This window comes from Canis aureus, chromosome 6 (assembly GCF_053574225.1).
Source record: "Canis aureus isolate CA01 chromosome 6, VMU_Caureus_v.1.0, whole genome shotgun sequence".
NCBI classification, from domain to species: domain Eukaryota; kingdom Metazoa; phylum Chordata; class Mammalia; order Carnivora; family Canidae; genus Canis; species Canis aureus.
In genome coordinates, this window is record NC_135616.1 from 71,547,281 (window position 1) to 71,566,930 (window position 19,650).

At 42.8% G+C, this 19,650-nt stretch overlaps 1 protein-coding gene across 2 annotated transcripts in view; it reads left to right on the forward strand.

Moving 5' to 3' along the window:
• Positions 1–19,650, forward strand: part of KCNH1 (potassium voltage-gated channel subfamily H member 1) — a 372,290-nt gene that overhangs the window by 33,175 nt on the left and 319,465 nt on the right. For both annotated transcript variants that reach the window (XM_077902205.1, XM_077902206.1), the window contains exons 4-5: positions 10,756–10,884; positions 18,628–18,746. In XM_077902205.1, the coding sequence (XP_077758331.1) occupies positions 10,756–10,884; positions 18,628–18,746 (248 nt within the window). The remainder of the gene's footprint in view (positions 1–10,755; positions 10,885–18,627; positions 18,747–19,650) is intronic.

Genomic DNA, 19,650 nt, shown 5'->3' on the forward strand with positions numbered 1-19,650 from the left:
TTCAAGAGTAATTGTGGTCCTATGCAATTTTTACCTTACCCTTTGACTTGAGAAAATAAACTCTGTGGAAGATATGACTCCACTCTTATTTTATCTTATTTTTATTTTTAAAGATTTTATTTATCCATTCATGAGAGACACAGAGAGAGGCAGAGACATAGGCAGAGGGAGAAGCAGGCTCCCTCTGGGGAGCCTGATGTGAGACTCGATCCTGGGTCCCCAGGACCATGCCCTGAGCCAAAGGCAGAGGCTCAACCACTGAACCACCCAAGTGTCCCGACTCCACTCTATTTTACAATGTGGATTCTCAAAGCCCCAAGAAGTAGGCATGGCTGATGTTATTTATGTCCAGTGTATAAAAGTTAAATTCCTTACTCAAGGTCATGTGGATCCAGGACCTGGTTTCCAGTGGTTACTCCATGGTCATTCTTCCAAGATTGGGACAGTCTAACTGTGGGTACAAGGCAGGGCCACCATATATGGTTGTGGAGGCCATTCCCTGAATAGACAGCAACTGGACCACTTATGATTTACTTGCTGGATCTTCCATGCACCATAGCCTGGCATTACATCTGTGCTGAGGGAGGAGCTTCTCTTTCTAATTTATACAAAGATGTCTAGAAGGCTTGTGGGAGTTGCTTACAAGGCTAAGCTTGTACATAAAACATGAAGCATGAAACTGATGTGGATGGTGTTGGCTTCTTCCTAGGAACCTGTTCACTCCCCCCCAATTCCTCCAAATCCCATCCTCTCCTAAGGAATTTAGAAACTAAATTATTTATTAAGCCTGGGAATTTTACATTTGCACTGAATTCTCTACCTTAAGAAATATTTTATTTATTTATTTGAGAGAGGGGGTATAAGCGGGGAAAAGGACAGAGGGAGAAGGAGAAGCAGACTCCCCACTGAGCAGGGACTCCAGTGTTGAGACGCGATCCCAGGACCCTGAGATCATGACCTGAGCCGAAGCCAGGTGCTTAACCAGCTGAGCCACCCAGGTGCCCCTATGCTTGCTTTTTTTTTTTTTTTTTTTAAACTGCTTTTTATTGACCCACTACCCTATGTCAGATGCAGGCTTATGCTAGGGATGTGGTTATGAGAAGAGACACAGCCTCTGCCTGTACTGCAGGAGTGGGGCTGCATCCACAGTGCACAACCATAAGTGTTTTCATGGTGACACCATTTGGAGAGAGTCACCGAGCCCTAACTTAGGAGGTCAGGGAAGGAAGTCTTCCTAGCAGAGAGGAAATCCATGCAGAAACTGAAGATGATGGGAGTTAGGTAGAGGGAAGGGCAAAAAGTAGCCCAGGCTGATGAAATGCATGGAAGTTTCAAAAGACCCAAAGGGCTTCTCAGACTTTGACATGCTTAGGGAATCACCTGCAAATGGCAATACTAGTTCCTTTCAGTAGGTCTGGGGAAGGGTCTAGAACTTCCGCTCCCAGGCGATCCCATGCTGCTGATGCATGTATCCCACTGAACAGCAAGGACAGAAAGCAGCAGACTGAAGACTGATTTCCACATCTACAGTGTGTGTCTCCTTCCTGCCAGATCCCCCACACCAGGCACCATGCCCAACACATCACAAATGCTACCCCACAAACTCATGGAGTAAATTATATCAATATGCAAATTGACAAGGGTTGACCATTGAAGCTGGAGAGGTTAGGAAGGGCCAGGAATGCAGCCACATTAAAGACTTGGCTTGAGTCATGGCCTCAGGGTCTGGGATCGAGCCCTGCGCTGGACTCCCTGCTCAGTGGGGTTTCTACTCGGCCTCTCTCTCAAAATAAATAAATAAAATCTAAAAAAAAAAAAAAAAAGAGCAGTGTTTGGGAAAGAGGGTGGGGGTGAGGGGTGTTCAATATATCATCAGATTTACATTTTAGAAAGATATCTCCAGTAGAGTGGGGAGATGGAACAAAGCATAGGAGACTGGAGGTTGAGGCCCACTTAGGAATGACCCCGGTGACAAGATGGTTGCGGCCTGCTGGCCCAGGGTGGGGGGGTCAAGGGAGGTGAGAAAGAGAGATATCCAGGGATGTCTCCTCCAATGACTGAGTGTGGGGACTTTGTCAGTGGTGCCTACTGACCGGCTCTGCCCTCAGTCTACTCAGCCCCGGGCAGCGTCCAGGAAGCCAGAAGCATAGCATTTCCTGTCAGGAGCTTCTCATCTGGCCTGAAGTAACACATGCCGAGTGTCTAACACGGAGCCCCATGTAGAAGAGGTGCTCAGTGCTTGTTTGTTGAGTGACTTTGGAAGGAACTTGGCAGCTACCAAGAAACAGATGAGTGCAAGAGAAGCATGTGATTCAGAGCGAGGGCATGAGGGCCGAGGTGGAGGCAGCGTGGGGCCAGACTGGCTGCTGATGCCTCCGAGGAGCAGACTGAGCAGACATGGGTGGGAGGAGAGGGGGAGGGAGGCAGAGTTTGCTTCTACTTTCAAAATGTCTAGTTCAATAGACTAGAATGTTCAGCATTTTGAAGCAGTATAGAGTCCTATGAAGGGAAGGCACCCCTGTTGAGATTTCAGAATGTGAAATGTCATCATCTAAAGGAATTTTTTATTTTTTTCTCTGATTTTTAAATTGAATTACTTCTACTATGGAGAATACATGAGGATATGAAGGAAAACAATCACCCCAAAGACTCAGACAAATAATACTATGCTACTAGCTTTTTTGATGTGTTTCCTTTTAGTTTTCGTCTTGCACATGTTAAATAATTGAGATTTTGATGTGTATGCAACTTGAAGTCATATATTTGAAGTCAAAATATAAACATATAATTAATCTTTGATCATAAAAATATCCTCCTCATTTAAAATTCCCCATAAATATAATTTAGAAATAATTCATTAATACTTCCTCTGCTGTTGGATATTTATGAGGCTCTAAACTTTATTAAACACAATGCTGAGGGGAGTATCTTATGTAAAGATATTTATTGACATTCTGAGGTAGTTCCTAGAAGTTGAAAACTACCATGTCAGAGATGTGAACTCAGGTTCCTGAGACGTTTTTGCCAAACAGTGTTTCAGAATTGAACCCATTCCCAAGTTCACTTGCAGGTTTTGAGCGTCTGACTCATTGTACTACACCAACACTGAACAATATAGCTTTCAAATTATCAAATTGCCTGCAATTAAACTTTTTTCTTGTTTAATGAATATTTTTAATGCTAGTGAGACTTAAGTACTTTTTCCTATTTACTATCCATTTAAAGTTACCCTTTTTATATTAATTGTTCAGATTCTTTGCTCATACATTCTACTTAATTCTGGTGATTTTCTTACTGATTTTTAAAAATAACCCCTTAATAAATTGGCTTCCCCCCCATTTTTTAGTAGTGTTTGCAAGGACAGCTTTTAGAAAGAATTTTCTACTGATAAGCATCAATGTTTGTCCTCCTTTGGGGACTTGGGAGTGATTAGCAGAAGACTTCCTGGTGTGCTTTGGAATGAGTGTGTGGAATACTATTATGTATCTTGAGGATGGATAATTTGAAAGGTTTCTTTCTATCTATTGGCCCGTCTGATGAATAAACCTGGGCATTTTAGTAGTGTTATGTGTTTCATATTGTTACTTAACTCATTGTCAGTGTGTTAGATGTTATTCATACATCAATGATAGTCATCATTAGTGAACGCATTCAGTAAATATTTAGGTGGTCACTCTTGTGCTAGTCAATTCGTTTTTCTATTTTTCAAACAAGAAAATCATGAAGTATCAGCTCTGAGTTGAAAGCAGGATACTGAGCAACCCGGGTGGCTCAGCAGTTTAGCGCCACCTTCGACCGAGGGTGTGATCCTAGAGACCTGGGATCAAGTCCCACATCAGGCTCCCTGCATGGAGCCTGCTTCTCCCCCTGCCTGTGTCTCTGCCTCCCTCTGCTTTAAAAAAAAAAAAAAAAGAAAAAAGAAAGTAGGATACTCTCTAGGTAACACTCTGCAGCATGTGACTGACCCCACAATTTGTGGCATGGCGGTGGCCTCCTGTTTGGGACCTCTGGATCAGCTTCTACATCAGAGAAGCCCAGGAAAAGGTTTCTTACTGCATTTGTGCCAAGCCAGCATGGAGAAGCTGCCAGCCAAATACTTATTGATTACCTACTGTAGGCCTGTGGGTTTGAGCCAAAGAGATCCAGGTATAAGAAACTGACTGCCTTTGAGGAGCTTACAATCTAGTTATAGAGACAAGTCTAATAGGAAAACCATCATATTTTGCCCTAAAGAATTGTCTTTTACTTATTCAGTGCAAGGAGCTATTTATATGTAAGGGATATTGATTCTACATTAAAAAATATTTTCTTATTTAAATTTTTTTCTCTTTAATTAGACTTTTTTATACTGTTTTTTTTTTTTTTTTTAAAGATTTTTATCCATTTGTTCATGAGAGACACAGGGAGAGAGAGGCAGAGACATAGGCAGAGAGAGAAGCAGGCTCCATACAGGGAGCCCAATGTGAGACTTGATCCCAGGACTCCAGGATCACGCCCTGTGCCAAAGGCAGGTGCTTAACTGCTGAGCCACCCAGGCATCCCTTTTATATCATTTATAAGTCATAAATTTATGGCAGTGTTTTCCTTTATGGTTTGAGCTTTATATAATGTTTAGGAAGTTCTTCTCTTTACCTGTACTAATGAAAATATTCTTCCATTTTTCTTTCTAGTACCTTTATAGCTGTGTTAGAATATTTAAAACGTTAAACCATTTGGAATTTATTTTTATCTATTACATGACATAGCAATCTAACTTAATTTATTTTCCACATTGCTTATTTAATTATCTCAGTATGATGTATTAAAGAATCCAGCCCTTCCCTTCTAGTTTGAAATGTCTTTTTCTTCTATGCTAGATTCTCACACGTTCATGAGCTTGTTTTTCTCCTCTCCTTTTCCAAGTCCTTTTGTAGCCTATTAGCTATGTGAGTTTGATTAAAATGCTCTCTCACTTGGATTTTCCGTATTTAAAGTAAGGAATAATTCCAGTCACAATTCCATTTCACGGAGTTGCTGTGAGAATTAACCATAATGTGTTAGTACTGGACCCCATTGTAAGCACTTAATAAATGATATTACTATTTTCATTGTTGTTTGTTTTAGGGCCAGTGCCAATGGCTCTTAGTTACTGTACAGTTAGTTGATATTTGAACAAGACAAGGTGAGGGGTATCACCTCCCTTGTGGTTGAAAGTCTTGGTTTAACTTTTGATTCTTCCAAAACTTAACCACTAATAGGCTACAGATGACTAGAAACCTCACCAATAACCTAAAGAGTTAACACATATTATGTTTGTTATAAGTGTTATATACATTGTATTCTTAAAGTCCTCTAGAGAAAAGAAAATTTTACAAAAAAATCATAAGGAAGAGAAAATACATTTACAGTATAATATTTATTGAAAAGAATCCATATTCCCTAGAGGAAGTGGGTGGGACAGGCTATCTATTTTCATTCCAAATAAAATTCTCTTTCTAAAAAAAAAAATCTGTGTATAAGTGGACATGCACCACTCAAACTTGTTTTGTGCAAGGGTCAACTGTGGTAAACAGTTTTGTTGTTATTTTTCCTTTCAAAGAATTTCAAAGCTTTCTTCGCTGTTCTTCTACCTTTATTTTTCTACTTGAGTTGAATTTCAATTCATCAAACTCTGAGAAAAACAAACAAAAAAGAACCATTGAGATTCTGATTGAAATTGCATTAAATTTATATATTAAATGGGGAGATTTGACATCTTACAAAATTGAATCTTCTCATCTACAAACAATGTAACTCTCTCCATTTATTTAGGTTTTGTGTTTTGGTCTTCAATCAGATTTTAATTAAGTTGAGGCTTAGGCATTGATTTTTCTAGCTTTTCCCCCATGTTTGAGACTGGCCGTCTTCCTCAAAACAGGTAGAGGCAGCTTTGGAATTTCATTAAACACCATGAGATACATTCTCTTTTAGGTCATCCAGACAGCCCTGTGAGGTAAGATCAAACCTTTCCATCTTACAGATGAGTAATTTAAAAGGAAGGGAGGAATGTATCAGACATTCCTATATTGGATATAAAAATATATACAATATATTTTTATTGAATCTAAAGTAGGCCTATTATCCCTACTTTGAAAATGAGGAAACTGAGTCCAAGAGGTTAGGTGACATGGCCATGGCATACAGTAAACTAAGACATAGGGCTCAAACCCAGGACTTGGGATTCCCAGTCAGATATTCTAATGGCCAGTGGCCGCTTCTCCCCCCTGGTACTCTCTCATACTCTCTGTGCTTGTCATTTGTCTCAGGGAAGGTGACCTGAGACCAACTGGTCTATTTCTTAGGGCAGGCCGCCATTCCCTAGTCTAGTTTCTGGACCTGTCTGAGTGGCTCTGCACAATGCGGCCATTTCCATACGCCAGTGATAGTGGCTTGGTTAATTCTGTTGCTGTCGAATATGGCCTGGATGCCTGGCTGCCTGGTTATAGAGAGTGCCTGGGAGGATGTCCAGGAGAGGAGGAAGTCTAGCAGAAGCCAAACAAATCTCTTGTATACCCAAGCCTTGCTGTTTTGTTATCTGACTGCTAGGGTTGAGAAACCCCATCGCCAAGTCAAGGTGTCAGATTCATTACTACGTGACCCAAGGCAGCTAGTAAGGGATAAGAATCAGAGTGAGCAAGAGGAGGAGCCTGACCCGGAGCTGCCCCTCCACTGGTACTCTCAGCCAGAAAAGACCTGCTCTCCCAGCAGCAGCCGCCTTTGCCATCAGCCTTTACTATATTTTTCTTGGATTTGTGCATCGATCTTCCTTTATTTATCATTCACCCCTTGTCCTTTTGCAGAAACAGGACATCAAATACTTGCTTTCCTGTTTTTCCACTGTAGCCACTTGGGTGCAGAGGCAGAACTTTAACCTTATCTTCCTGATTTTGTGTCTGTATATGTGAATATATGTGCACGCATTGCCTCTCTTGTATCTTGGTGGGATGAATTGTAGTCCAGAATCTGGGCTCTTGGAGAGATCCCTGGAGGCCAACTACCCTGGCCTCTGCTTCTGGGCAGGTTTATATCTGAATGGAGCCAAGGCACTCCTGAATATCCTTGGGGGCATCCAGAGGGGTGGAAGAGAAACCGAATGAGTAGGGGCTCCAAGTGCTGGGCAGTCTGTGTTCACTTGAAGCACCTGTTACATATATTGAGACTTTGAGTTATATTTCACTGGTTAGAAATGCTTTGCTCTTAAGAGTAAAAGACTGTAATTACTGGTCTGTGCCACATAGATGGGACTCATGTTCTCTTTTGAAAGAATATCAGAAATGAAAATTTAAGCCCATTCTGCTTGCTTTCCTAGATTGTGTAGGGCACAATAATTTGGAAAAGAGGCAGGTCTGAGTGTGAAGATACTGGAAGTAGGATTTATTTCTTTGAAACTCAGCAGGTACCTATCCCATCAGGGTGTTGCATTTCCCAACCCCACAATAGTACCTTCTGGAGTTGAGCTATGAAATGGCCTCATGTGGCCCTATGCATGACCTTGCACTAAACAGGGATGCAGGGTGATAAGACAGAGAAAGTTCAGATCTCCTGCCCCAGAGTGAATTACAGTCTATCTAAGGAAAGAGTCTTCAATTGTGAAGGATTGAAGGGAGCCATTACATAGCCCTTTCTTTCCTTGCCTGTGATCAGAACCAGTTGGAAGAGATAGAGGAATCAGGCAAATGGAGTTAAAATATCCTCTTTATGACCAGTGAAGTTGGTCCTAGAAATTGTTGTTTATGTCCATGGGCAAGTGAAATTTCTAAAAGTGAATCCTAGAATCAGACAGATTTCCCCACCCAACACAGATAGCCCTGGAGAACTGCAGGCTTCTCCTCCTATTGGTCATCCCCCTGCCCTTTGATTTCTCCCCTAACACCGATAGAATGGGGAAGCAGAGCAAGATGCAAATTCATCTCCAAGAGAGCAGATAAAGAGAGGTGCTTGAGCTACACATGTCCAATTCTTTTTTTTTAAATATTTTTTTTTAATTATGATAGTCACAGAGAGAGAGAGAGAGAGAGAGAGAGGCAGAGACACAGGCAGAGGGAGAAGCAGGCTCCATGCACCGGGAGCCCGATGTGGGATTCGATCCCGGGTCTCCAGGATCGCGCCCTGAGCCAAAGGCAGGCGCCAAACCGCTGCGCCACCCAGGGATCCCCACATGTCCAATTCTTGACTCCCGAATTCCCAATCCAGGGAAAAGACCTGAGAGTTCCTTTGAAATATGTCTCTCCATGAGGAAACAGCAGATCAGGCAATAGGAGATTTTCTCCCTCAATAAGCCCACCTGATTAGCTAGAGATGTACTATAAGGCAATGCATACTGACTCCGAGTTTTTGCTAGAAGATTCATATATATTTACTGAAAAGAGATGATCAGAATAACATGTGTTTAATCAGGGAACATCTCTGGAAGAAGCATTGGGCTCAGTTTGGTGGAGAGGAGAACACAGCTTTAAATACTGACCTGTAGGAATGGGTAGGGGGGGAGTTCAAGATGAGTTTGAGCTGTAGTAAAACCTAGAAGGCCTCCCCACACGATAAATACAGTAGGCTATCATGATCTGGGAGATGTGGGTTAGCGTCATCAATCCCAGGAGTCATAAATGGAATATAAAGATTAGATGGCACAGTCCCAACTGGGAAAGTTCACAGGTCTTGGGCCCAGCTGATACAGTGTGTGGGTAGCCCATAGGTGGCAACTGGGAAGGTTATGGTTCCAGGGATTCCAGCAAGATGAGGCTCCTGGAGTTAGACCTCATGAGTCGGGTTACGGGGGGGAAGCTCTCTGATTTCTTAACTGTTTTGATAAATTAGTGGTGTTTTCTGGTGTACTATCTGAAAAAAAAAATTGCTTACTTTTTTTTTTTAAAGCAGAAAGAAAATGTTTTTTTTTTTCTTATTTGTTTGCTTTTTGTCTTAACATCTAGAATATAAGGGAGAGCTGTGATATGTAGGCTCAATGGGTGTGACACTTTATTTTGAGTTTTCTGTTGCTTGATTGAAAATGGTTTAAAATCCCACAGGTTCTGAGCAGGGAACTGGGACGAATCGTAGCACAGACCTTTCAGAAACAGTAGGTGATTCAAAGGCTATATTCTTCTTGATTTTGGAATGCGATGTGTGATTTTTGTATGGTGGATTTTTCTTTCAAAACACATTTTTCTTAGGGTGACATTAAAATCTGTTTGTCTTCTGGGAGTACCCAGGAACTGGCAGCTGAAAATTATGGAACAGGAAAGTCGACAGAGGATCAAAGTTATAACTATGGGTGAATGTATAGATAATGAAGATTAAAGAATATATTCCCATCTGGTCTATTTGCTGCTGTTTGACTATATATTTTATACTGGTTTATGCTTCCATGTGAATACGTGGCTATACCTGGTTATTGTTAAGTTGGATTGGCTAATCCTAATGTCGATCAGAGATGTCTGTCCATGTTGTAGTATCGTATAGAGTTTGCTGTGATTGCCTTCAGAGAGACCCAGGTACCTCTTGAGGATTTATTTCCATCTCCCAAGATTCAGTGAGTTGTTTGCTGGCTATCTTAAAATAATATGTGTAAAATGCTGAACACAGTGCCTGGCATACAGAAAGCTTCTCTGATTCTTAACATGGAGAAATACCTATTGTATTTTAACTTGGAAATGGTTATAAAATAGCATGTAAAGTATTATCCCAGTATTATCTCAGTTCTGCAAAATTCAGCAAATAGTTAAGTTCTTATATCCCAGATGCTGTTAAGGACCTTGGCTATGAGATAGGGAAGAACTTACCACTTTCTTGTGTTTCATTTAATTTTGCCTCACAGAGTTGATTGGTGTGGCTTGCTAGGGTGACCTCTATAGATAGAAAACACTTGTTTTCCCTAATTCTGTTTTAGAAGCTAGATGCTGACTTTGTATAGATATTTAGCCATAGAAACCTGATTGGGTGCCCTCTCTGAGAAGTTAGTCAGAAGTCTTGCCCACCTTCTCCTTGTGTTGATGAGGCAGTGCTTTGGAAGAGCTCATTTGTCCCTTGTTTTTGCTCAGCAATAAGGATTGGAAGTTGAAACACATTGGTTGAGTTTCCTAGAGCACTGATGTCAACACAGTCCAAAGCCACCTGGAAACCTTCCTTTTCAAGGGAACCTTTGCTGGGAGAATGATTGTGGTGATTCTCTCTTCCTTCTTCAGCATGTTATCATCTACCCCCTTGCATTGGACCTTTTGAATTTTTATTTTGGAGAGAGATACTTAGAAATATGGCTTTTGGCCCATGGTTGATTGAGCGTGTGAGTCAAATTGATGGGTGCCCAAACTAGATTTTGACACTGGGGCTCTTTAGCAATGGAAATTTGAGTTTGCAATGGTCTGCTGGATATGATTGGCAATGCCCATCCTGGCCCTTATTCTTTACTTGTCTACTGCATGGTCTAAGGTAAGTATTTAGGTACCTTAGTGACTTCCGTAAGATCAGGAGGGATTTTTCAACCCATTTCTAATCATTTTGCAAGGGTTAAGAGATCTACACTTAACAAAATTATTTGAACTGAAGCAAATCCCTGCCAAACAGTCACTGTGAAAGTTTTTTATTTCAGCAAGAAGAGGAATTCATATGATATTCCAGCACCTAAAGGAATGAAACCATTTAAAAATGAAATAGTATTTGTACCTATTCATTCCCCAGTCTTTATTCCAGAGCACCTCACATGAGAATGCAAATTACTGACCAACCTTTTGATATTTCTTTCAGGGACACCTGTGTGGTTCTTTGTGAAAATTGCTCCAATTCGAAATGAACAGGATAAAGTGGTTTTATTTCTTTGCACTTTCAGTGACATAACAGCTTTCAAACAGCCAATTGAGGATGATTCATGTAAAGGTTTGTAATTCTGATTTGTACAAATACATTTATGTGGGGTTTTTTTGTTGTTGTTGTTTCCTGTGGTGTGACTCCCATTCCAGAGAATTTGAGGTTGCCAAGGCAATCTCTACACAAAGATCAAGATTTAAACTTTAATTTGTGTTGGGTAAAGCATTGTATCATTCTGGAATGTATTAAGGGGCCAGAGGGGAGGGGAAAAAAGCTTTGTTTAGGAAACCAATTGAACTCAATTTTATACCTTTTTAGAGTAACCCTTTCCAGTAATGATTAGACAGAAGAAGGTAGTTGGGCACCTTTGGTATCAACAGAATCTTTTCTGGTGTCCCCATGACAGATGGGGGTCACCCAAATGAGTTAGTCCATGGCCACATTCATCGTATTTGTATACAGACTTTGTTAGATTTGACTGAGGTCTTGCATTTCAAGATTGTTACAGTTGATTTTAACACAGCTCTACCTCTGTGGTTGTTAGGTCTACAGCTGGTGAATTCATTGGAAACATGGTATTAATGAGGCCATGGTCTTGAGTAACATTTCCATTTGGGTCATTTAATCAGCTTGTGACCACAGATTTTAGCACTCACTTCAGCCATGTATCATGTACATGTATTCTCTGAATCACACTGCGGGCCAGTGAAGGAAAGGACTCAGGATTTCTAGAACAACTGTACTCTTGAAGAGGTCAAGGTAATCAGATATACAATAGATGGCATGTTATCCTCAGAGGTTTGGGATTAGGGGGTGTCACAGCACTCTCTTCCATCCCCCTTCCATTGCGTGCATGCAAGATAACCGAGAGGCCATAGCTCTTTCTTGTTGCAGTGCTTCTTGGCTCTGTGGTTGATTTTCTAGCTCTCTCTGAGAACTCTGCTCCTTGCCGTATCCTGAGATGCAGCAGAGAGATGAGAGTAGAGTCCAGGGAAAAGTCAAATTGGGGAGTATTCTTGATGTGATAAAATTGTGATTGTTAAATGTATCTTATAGGAGGAAATAAAAAGCATCATGGTCTTTTCATTTTGTGACTTTTCTCTGGGGGTGTGTCCTCTAGCACATTTGGATGCTCACATTTATAAGTTCAGAGCACAATGCTGTACATACCAGTGCATCGTATTATTTTTCTTTTTTTAATTATCTGATAACCCAGTATATCAATTTCAGCCTGCCTTTTGGTTTCAAGACTACAGCAGATGTAAAGTTTCTCAACCAGTGCCTCAGCTCCTGCAGTCTCCTCTTTTTCCTGCAGGTCTGTGACTCCCTGATTTCTGGTTTCTGACTTGAGGATTTCTCAGCGCAATAGTGATTACACGGAGATAGACTCACTCATGATTAAGTATCATCCTGCTATCATCCAGAAAGGCCATTTGCTTTTTTAACTGAATAAACTCATAAAATATTAAAGGCAGTCAGATATTTTGACATTTGCTTTTGTAAGTTTTGTCTTAAAAACGTAAATAGTCAGAATGTTGGTTGAGTCAGACTGTTTGCCTTTTACCATCACTGGAATATTTTTGGGTGACATGCAAGTATTTAGTAGGAGAGGCATACTCAACAGAGAGGGTGCCTCACATGCCACGTAGGTATATGCATTTGGCTCTCATGAAGTGTTACACAAGAGATAAATCAGAGTGATGCAGTGAGATTCGCCTAGCTGTTTATTTTCCAGGAAAAAAAAATGTCCTACCTCTTTTAACCTGACTCAATGATGCATTTCCTTGCTGATGAGAGTTTTGGTATACACACACACACACACACACGTTGCACACCCGCACACTTCAGTGTTCCCTGTAGGAATGCTGCTAAGTGATCATGCTTAGTGTCTTCTCCAAGACATGACTGGATAAGCCTGTCCCTTTCAGATGCCATGACAGATATGTCTGGACCCTCCCACTTGTTATGTCACTGTGCCCCGGCCTACTTTGATTTGGTAGTCTACTTAGGACAAGGTCAGATTTTATATCACTCTGTTTATGATGGAAGAGCATGATAGTTCTCCAGGCCTTGTTAGTTGTAAGTCTATAAACTGTGGTTCTGGCTGCAAGGATCAAATCCAGGAAGATACATTGCCACGTGGCTGGAATGTTCTCCTGACTTGACATTTCTTCTTGGATGTGTTGTCACAGTGGGAGATTCTGGCAAATACAGCTGGGTTTTCAGTACAGCACCTCACTCAGCAGTACGAGTCTTGTGACCCAGGCTTATTTAGGATTCACTTTTGAGATGGAATTATCTGAAGACCCCAGAAATCCTCGGATAATCGTTCTTTGGCAGAGCAGCACAAGGTGTTTCCCACCATCAAATTTGTCCTTTGTTTTAGTCAGTTGTGTTCAAATTGTCTTTAAAATGACATTGTTTTCCTTGCTCGTGCAGTGCCTGACTCTGGGCCTTGGGATTGGGGTAAGTGCCTCCAGGAAGTGATACGAGAAGCCAGTTGGCACCTCAGATTTTCCCACAAACACTCCACAAACACATGGGATAATCTGCAGTCCACTATTTTAGCGTCTGACACAAAATAACTCCCCTTTGGCAGGTGATTGGATGGCCCTGAGGCCCCTCTTACATTTAGTGTATTGGTTCTCAAGCTCCTTTTTAGGAATGATCCAGGCCCCTGACTCCCTCATCCTCTCTTTTCTGTCTTTTGACTTCTTCCTTAGCTCTCTGACAAAAGGTGTCCACAGATGGTGTGGACCAGGCAATGCAAGTCAAGCTAGATTTGCTGTTTGGTAGCAGCTCTGGGTGTATGCATGCGTGGGTGCACGCGTGTGTGCGTGTGTGCGTGTGTGTGAAGTTAGAATGAGAGAGTAGCTGGGAATTCTTGGCTGAAATGAGACTCTGTGATGTTTCAGGGGTTTCCTTTGTTTCTAATCTCTTACTTGTCTGTTATTATGGATAATTGGTAGTGGCTACAGGATATTTTTCTCTGTCTTTTTCTCCCTTTTGAGCTAGGAGGCCTGGACAAATGGGAAGAGAAAAATGAGATGGTAAGGCCCAGAGTTGCTCTCTACCTTGTTTCCTAAAGGATGAGGATGAGTCATCCCTCTTGTTTTGTCTCTTACCCCACCAAATAATCTCACGTTGAAGGAGTGAATTCATTTTCAAAACTTGAGCCAGATTCCGATAACAAAAGGAATGTAGAGCCTCAGAGGAGATTTTTAAAGTGAGGGATTGAGAATATGCAGGGATAAGGGCTCTGGCAAGCCGCTGTAACTGCAGACCCTTCTCCAAATGTCTTCCTGTGTGATGTTTGTGAGGCACTCTTGGGAAAGAAACCAAGCAGTGGATACAAGCCACAAGTCCCCTCTTGTCCCCTGGATATTGACATTTTATCTCTCTGCTGTTAGGATAATGGAAAGGTGATGATTTCGTGACTGCTCCTTGAAGAAGCCACCCTAGAGTTTTGGTTATTTCTACACTGACAGGGAAAAGATCAGAGGAGGAAGACTTGAGGATGCTTAGGCAGTGTCCACACTGACTGTCCATCTCGGTCATCAGTGTCCTCTATTCTCTTGTGTATGTTGGGTTATGGCACCAGCTCCTCTAAGAGAATCTGTGACTGCAGATTAGGACAAGCTGGCCTCACAGCCTCCCTACAAGGTCAGGACACCTTACAGCCATCCTCTGCAACTTCTACTCAAAGTGACATGGCATGATTTCCCAGAGTGGGGACCATAGGTTTGTCTTTTCTCCTATCCCTGGACTTATCCTTGGAGGAGCTGAAATTTCATCTCAACCCAGGATCCTCTCCTGACCTAGGGAGGATACAGGGTTATATGGGCTAAAGTAGCCTGGGGAGGGGGGCCTTGCCCCAGTTGAAGCCAGCAGCTGTTGTGTGGTCAAGGAAGGGGGAAGTGATTGTCCTTACTGAGAATGGAGAAGGGATCCGGCGAGTACTGTTTAGCCGACTGCTGGATTGCACGTTGTGTTTCCTTCCTTCTGGCCTTCTTCTCCTTTCATGCCTCCTCTTCCCTTCCTGTCCAACCCCTCTCACTCCAAAGATACCCAGTACATGTGTGTTAGCTGAACAGAGAGAAGTCTGCCTAAGGCCAAGGGGAGCATACAGAAGAGGGAGCGGACAGTTTTGCTGGTGATAGGGCAATACCTGGGAAACGCTCCCTTGGAGGAGGAGCTGCTTTATTTTCCTTTTGGAAAAGGTCCACTGGGCTTCCCCTAAGGCATATCATCCTGAGCTCGGTTCTCATTGGGTTGTGTCCTCCTATTTGGCCTTTTGGACAACAGGAGGTTCATTGTTTCCAGGAGTGTTTCTCCTGATGGCTCTGGTCCACATTGTACCTGTTATCTTCCACCACATACATTTGCTTCTCTTATGTGTTTTTAATCTCATTGGTGGCCGTTACCCCAGTCCCCCAAACCTGGAACCCAGAGGCCACCTGGATGCCTTGTCTCTCTTTCTACAGCTGCTGTTCACCGAGTTCTGTGGATCCTACCTCTGTAGTTGTTCTCCAGCTCTCATCACCTGGCTCAGGCCACAGTACTGTCTAGGCGTGCAGGATCTCTTGCCTGGGGTCCTGACTGGTCTTTTATCTATTGATAAAATTGACCATGCACATTACCATTCTGTCTTTTTTTTTTTAAAGCTTTTATTTATTTATTTATGAGAGACACAGCGAGGCAGAGACATAGGCAGAGGGAGAAGCAGGGTCCATGCAGGGAGCCTGATGTGGGACTTGATCCTGGGACTCCAGGATCATGCCCTGGGCTGAAGGCAGACGCTAAACCGCCGTGCCACCCAAGGATCCCCCCATTCTGTCTTTCTAAAATGAAATCAATGTGTTTCCTCCTCCTCATGCCTATTTAAACTCCTCCCTGGTTCCCCGTGGGTTTCAGGATGAAGTTCAAATTTCTTGCGATCTCGGTTCTTACCACCAAAGTTCTTCTCCATCTGGCCCCTGGCAACGACTGTAACATCACTTTAGGCTATGGTCTACATCCTCCTCCCCTCTACCAGCCGCGCCTCACTCATCCAGCCATTTAGGGTGTCTTACTCTTTATTGACATATTACCCTGTTTTATGATTTTTGCCTTTGTAGGTACTGTTCCTTCTGTGTACAATGTCTATCTTTTCGTTCTTGTGTTTTTGACTCCTACTCATCTTTCAGAATTTTGCTCTAGTATATCACCTCCTCTGGGACGCTCTCCCTGAATCCTTACCCTGGATTAGCTTACCCTCCCCCCCCCTTTTTTTTAGCTTGCCTTATTTGGACAGCCTTGACTCCTAGCATCCTATATTCATGTCTGTCACACAACTTAGCTCACTATGTCATGGCTTTTAAAATTTATCTGTCAATCTTCCCTACTGGGATGCATGCTTTTTGAAGCCAGAATCTGTGTCTTATTTATCTCAGTATCTCTAGTACCTAGTGCGATGCTTGGCGTGTAGTAATTATGTTTATAGAGTTAATACATGAATGAAGTTTTTTCATCTGGCCAGGTAATGGTTCCTATTAGAAAGTATTTCCTTCCTACAGAAGACACAGAGCTTGTTCCTCCCGGTAGAGGTGTGATGGAGAATTTCACACTGCCTGTCCATTTTCCCATCTAGCACCCACTCATCTTCCTATGCCTTCCACTCAGGCAGCTCCTTTGACAGCCACATTCTTGGAAAGGTTTCAGGGCTAGCCCAGAGAGTGAGAGGCTAGTTTGAGCCTGGGGAAATGCCCAGAGGTCCAGGGATCTTTCTTTTCATCCCTTGTGTTAGATCAGCTTTGGACCAGGACCCTGAAGTCCCTGCCGGGCAGGTTCTGTGACCTTCCTCTTATCATTTGTCTCAGGGTGTGGATCTTGGTGGTGGTAGTAGTGGTGGTAGCCAAGGGGTGGGTTGGATCAGGGGGTTGCAGAACCGTGTTGGTGTTTGCATGCATGGCTATGTTTTACCTGATTGAAGAATACCCTTTTTGTTCTTGAACAGCTCTGTAGAACTCAGTTCCAGTTTTATTTTGAGCTGAAAGAGAGCCTAACTCTGAAAGAGACTTTAGAAATTTCTAGCCCGCAATTCACAAAAGCAGATTTCAGTGAGCATCTTCATAAATGGCACATTTGGGGGAGATGTCAAAGACCCCTGTAGAGTCTGGACTGTCTCTTCCTGTTAACATTAATGCTACCCCTACCATCTGATGATCACCATGTACCTCTTTTCAAGCTGATTCTGTTGGTCTGCTTAATGGCATCAGGATGGATGAAAATGCCACTATCTTTTATTAAGCCTAGAACTTCTGGAATGAGATAATAACCGATTTGCTATTCTTGCTATGTTGACAAAAATTTATCCAGATCATGATTCTTTAAGGTTGTGCAAGAAGAGGGCCATTTGGCTGCTTAAGTTCATTGTCCTCTGGATTCCAAGTCTGTCTTGGAAAAGGTGCCCCAGGGTAAAATTTGGCAGAAGAGATGTCTGCTGCAAGATGTTGGATACTGCTAAACACGAAAGGACCACAAAACAAACAAACAAACAAACAAACAAACAAACAAACAAACACAACCAAAAAATAAATCGTCTAGTCTTGCTTTTAACTGTCATCTTAAAAGAGTCGGATGCTCTATCATGTGAAAGGAGTTGGATGCTCTGTTTACTTAGACCCCACAGCTAAGTCTTTGGAGCCCCAAAGACTCTCAAGCTTGGGCTTGAGAACCCTGACAGGTGTTCAGGAGTCTCATGAGGCAATTGCCATAGTCATAACTTTGATGCAGATAGGTTGGGTTGTTGGACGTTGGAAAGGACAGTTGTCTTTGGGGACCTTTAAATGCAGTAAAGATCACTCATATGTCTTAGCTTCTGCAGTGCAGATGGGGCTGGATTGGAAAAGGACCAGCATTTTACTTTTCCTGGAGGAGCTAAGCTAGTCCAGGGCGCCAAGGAGGCCTCCAGACAGCCTCTGTTTTAGTCTACTAACCGGAGCCCACTAAATCTAGCCTTGTTGTCTTACCAGGCAAGTGTACCGTACCTTTAGGCACCTAGAGTATTTTAATCTCCACTTTACAGATAAGGCTTAAACAACATAAAAGACTTGTTGGGGATCACAAAGCAAGCTGGAGGCAGAGATTGGACTGTGAGGAGATTTCTTTGTTCCAGGTTCAGTACCAGGCTCTTTGGGATTCTTGGTACTTGGGGAACCTGTCACCAACCATCCTTCCCCCATCCCAGAGCAGACTAAAATATGCCCATGCTTTCCCCCACCTGCCCAGGGATTAGATTCATTTCTCATTCCCCTGGCTTTGGAGAATGTAGTGCATGGAATGGCCATTTAACTAGCTTGTCCATGCAACCCATGGAACCAGCCTGGTCTCTACATCAGACTCTGTGGGGGTTGGGAACATCCTGAGCCCAGTCACAAAGTCAGAGAACTATCTTGACTGCCTGGTATTATCTGGCAGGAAAGCTTTGGGCCAGAGTGGAAAGATCTGGGTTCTGGACTCTTTGTAGTTCTCTAGGCACTCTGCCTCTGTTTCCTTATTTGTAAAACAGTACTGAGATCTGCCCTACGTATGTCACAAAGCTATGACTAGGACAGAGTGAAAGTGCAGGGAAAACTAAATTGCTACACAAATTTGAGTGTGTCTCGGTGCTTTTCTGAGCAGCAAGTCTGGGCTGGGAGGAATGCAGAGTGACTCACAGGAGCCCAGGAGGACAATGGGTGTATGTACTTCGACAGTGTAACTGGTGGTGTGAATGTCCATGACCTTCAGGATATGATTGAAACTGTCTCTTCTCTCCTCTGCATGCTCTAGGCTGGGGGAAGTTTGCTCGGCTGACTAGAGCACTGACAAGCAGCAGGGGTGTCCTGCAGCAGCTGGCTCCCAGTGTGCAAAAAGGCGAGAATGTCCACAAGCACTCCCGCCTGGCTGAGGTAAGGGCAACGGGCTAGCTCCTCTTAAACCTCACTTCTCTAGGGTGCAGGGCTGAGAAAATGCTACAAAGCAAGGGTGTGGTTTGGAAGAGACCTTCAGGACCCTCATACTCCTGTCTTGGCTGGGCTATGCACCATGACATGTGACTTTGGGAAAACGACCTAACTCCTTTGAGCTTTGTGCTTTCCTGGATGTAAAAGGGGCCTGCAGACAGCACTGTTCCAGCTTATTGAGGTGATAGGTGTCAATTCACTTTCTTGAGGGAGTAGAGAAGAGGCTAGAAGTCCTATATCCACAAAGGGGTTTATACTTATAAACCATAAACAATTTTTTAAATTTAAATTCAATTTGCTAACATATAGTATAACACCCACTGCTCATCCCATCAAGTGATCTCCTTAGTGTCCGTCACCAATCCCCCCACCCACCTCCCCTTCCGCAACCCTTTGTTTGTTTCCCAGAGTTAGGAGCCTCTCATGGTTTTTCTCCCTCTCTAATTTTTCCCTACTCAGTTTCCCTCCTTTCCTTTATAGTCCATTGCACTATTTCTTATATTCCACGTATGAGTGAAACCATATGATGATTGTCCTTTTCTGATTGACTTATTTCACTCAGCATAAGACCCTCCAGTTCCATCCATGTCAAAGCAAATGGTAGGTATTCATCCTTTCTGATGGCTGAGTAATATTCCATTGTATATAGAGACCACATCTTCTTTATCCATTCATCTTTCGATGTACACCGAGGCTCCTTCCACAGTTTGGCTATTGTGGACATTGCTGCTATGAACTTTGGGGTGCAGGTGTCCTGGTGTTTCACTACATCTATCTTTGGGGTAAATACCCAGTAGTGCAATTGCTGGGTCATAAGGTAGCTCTATTTTTAACTTCTTGAGGAACCTCC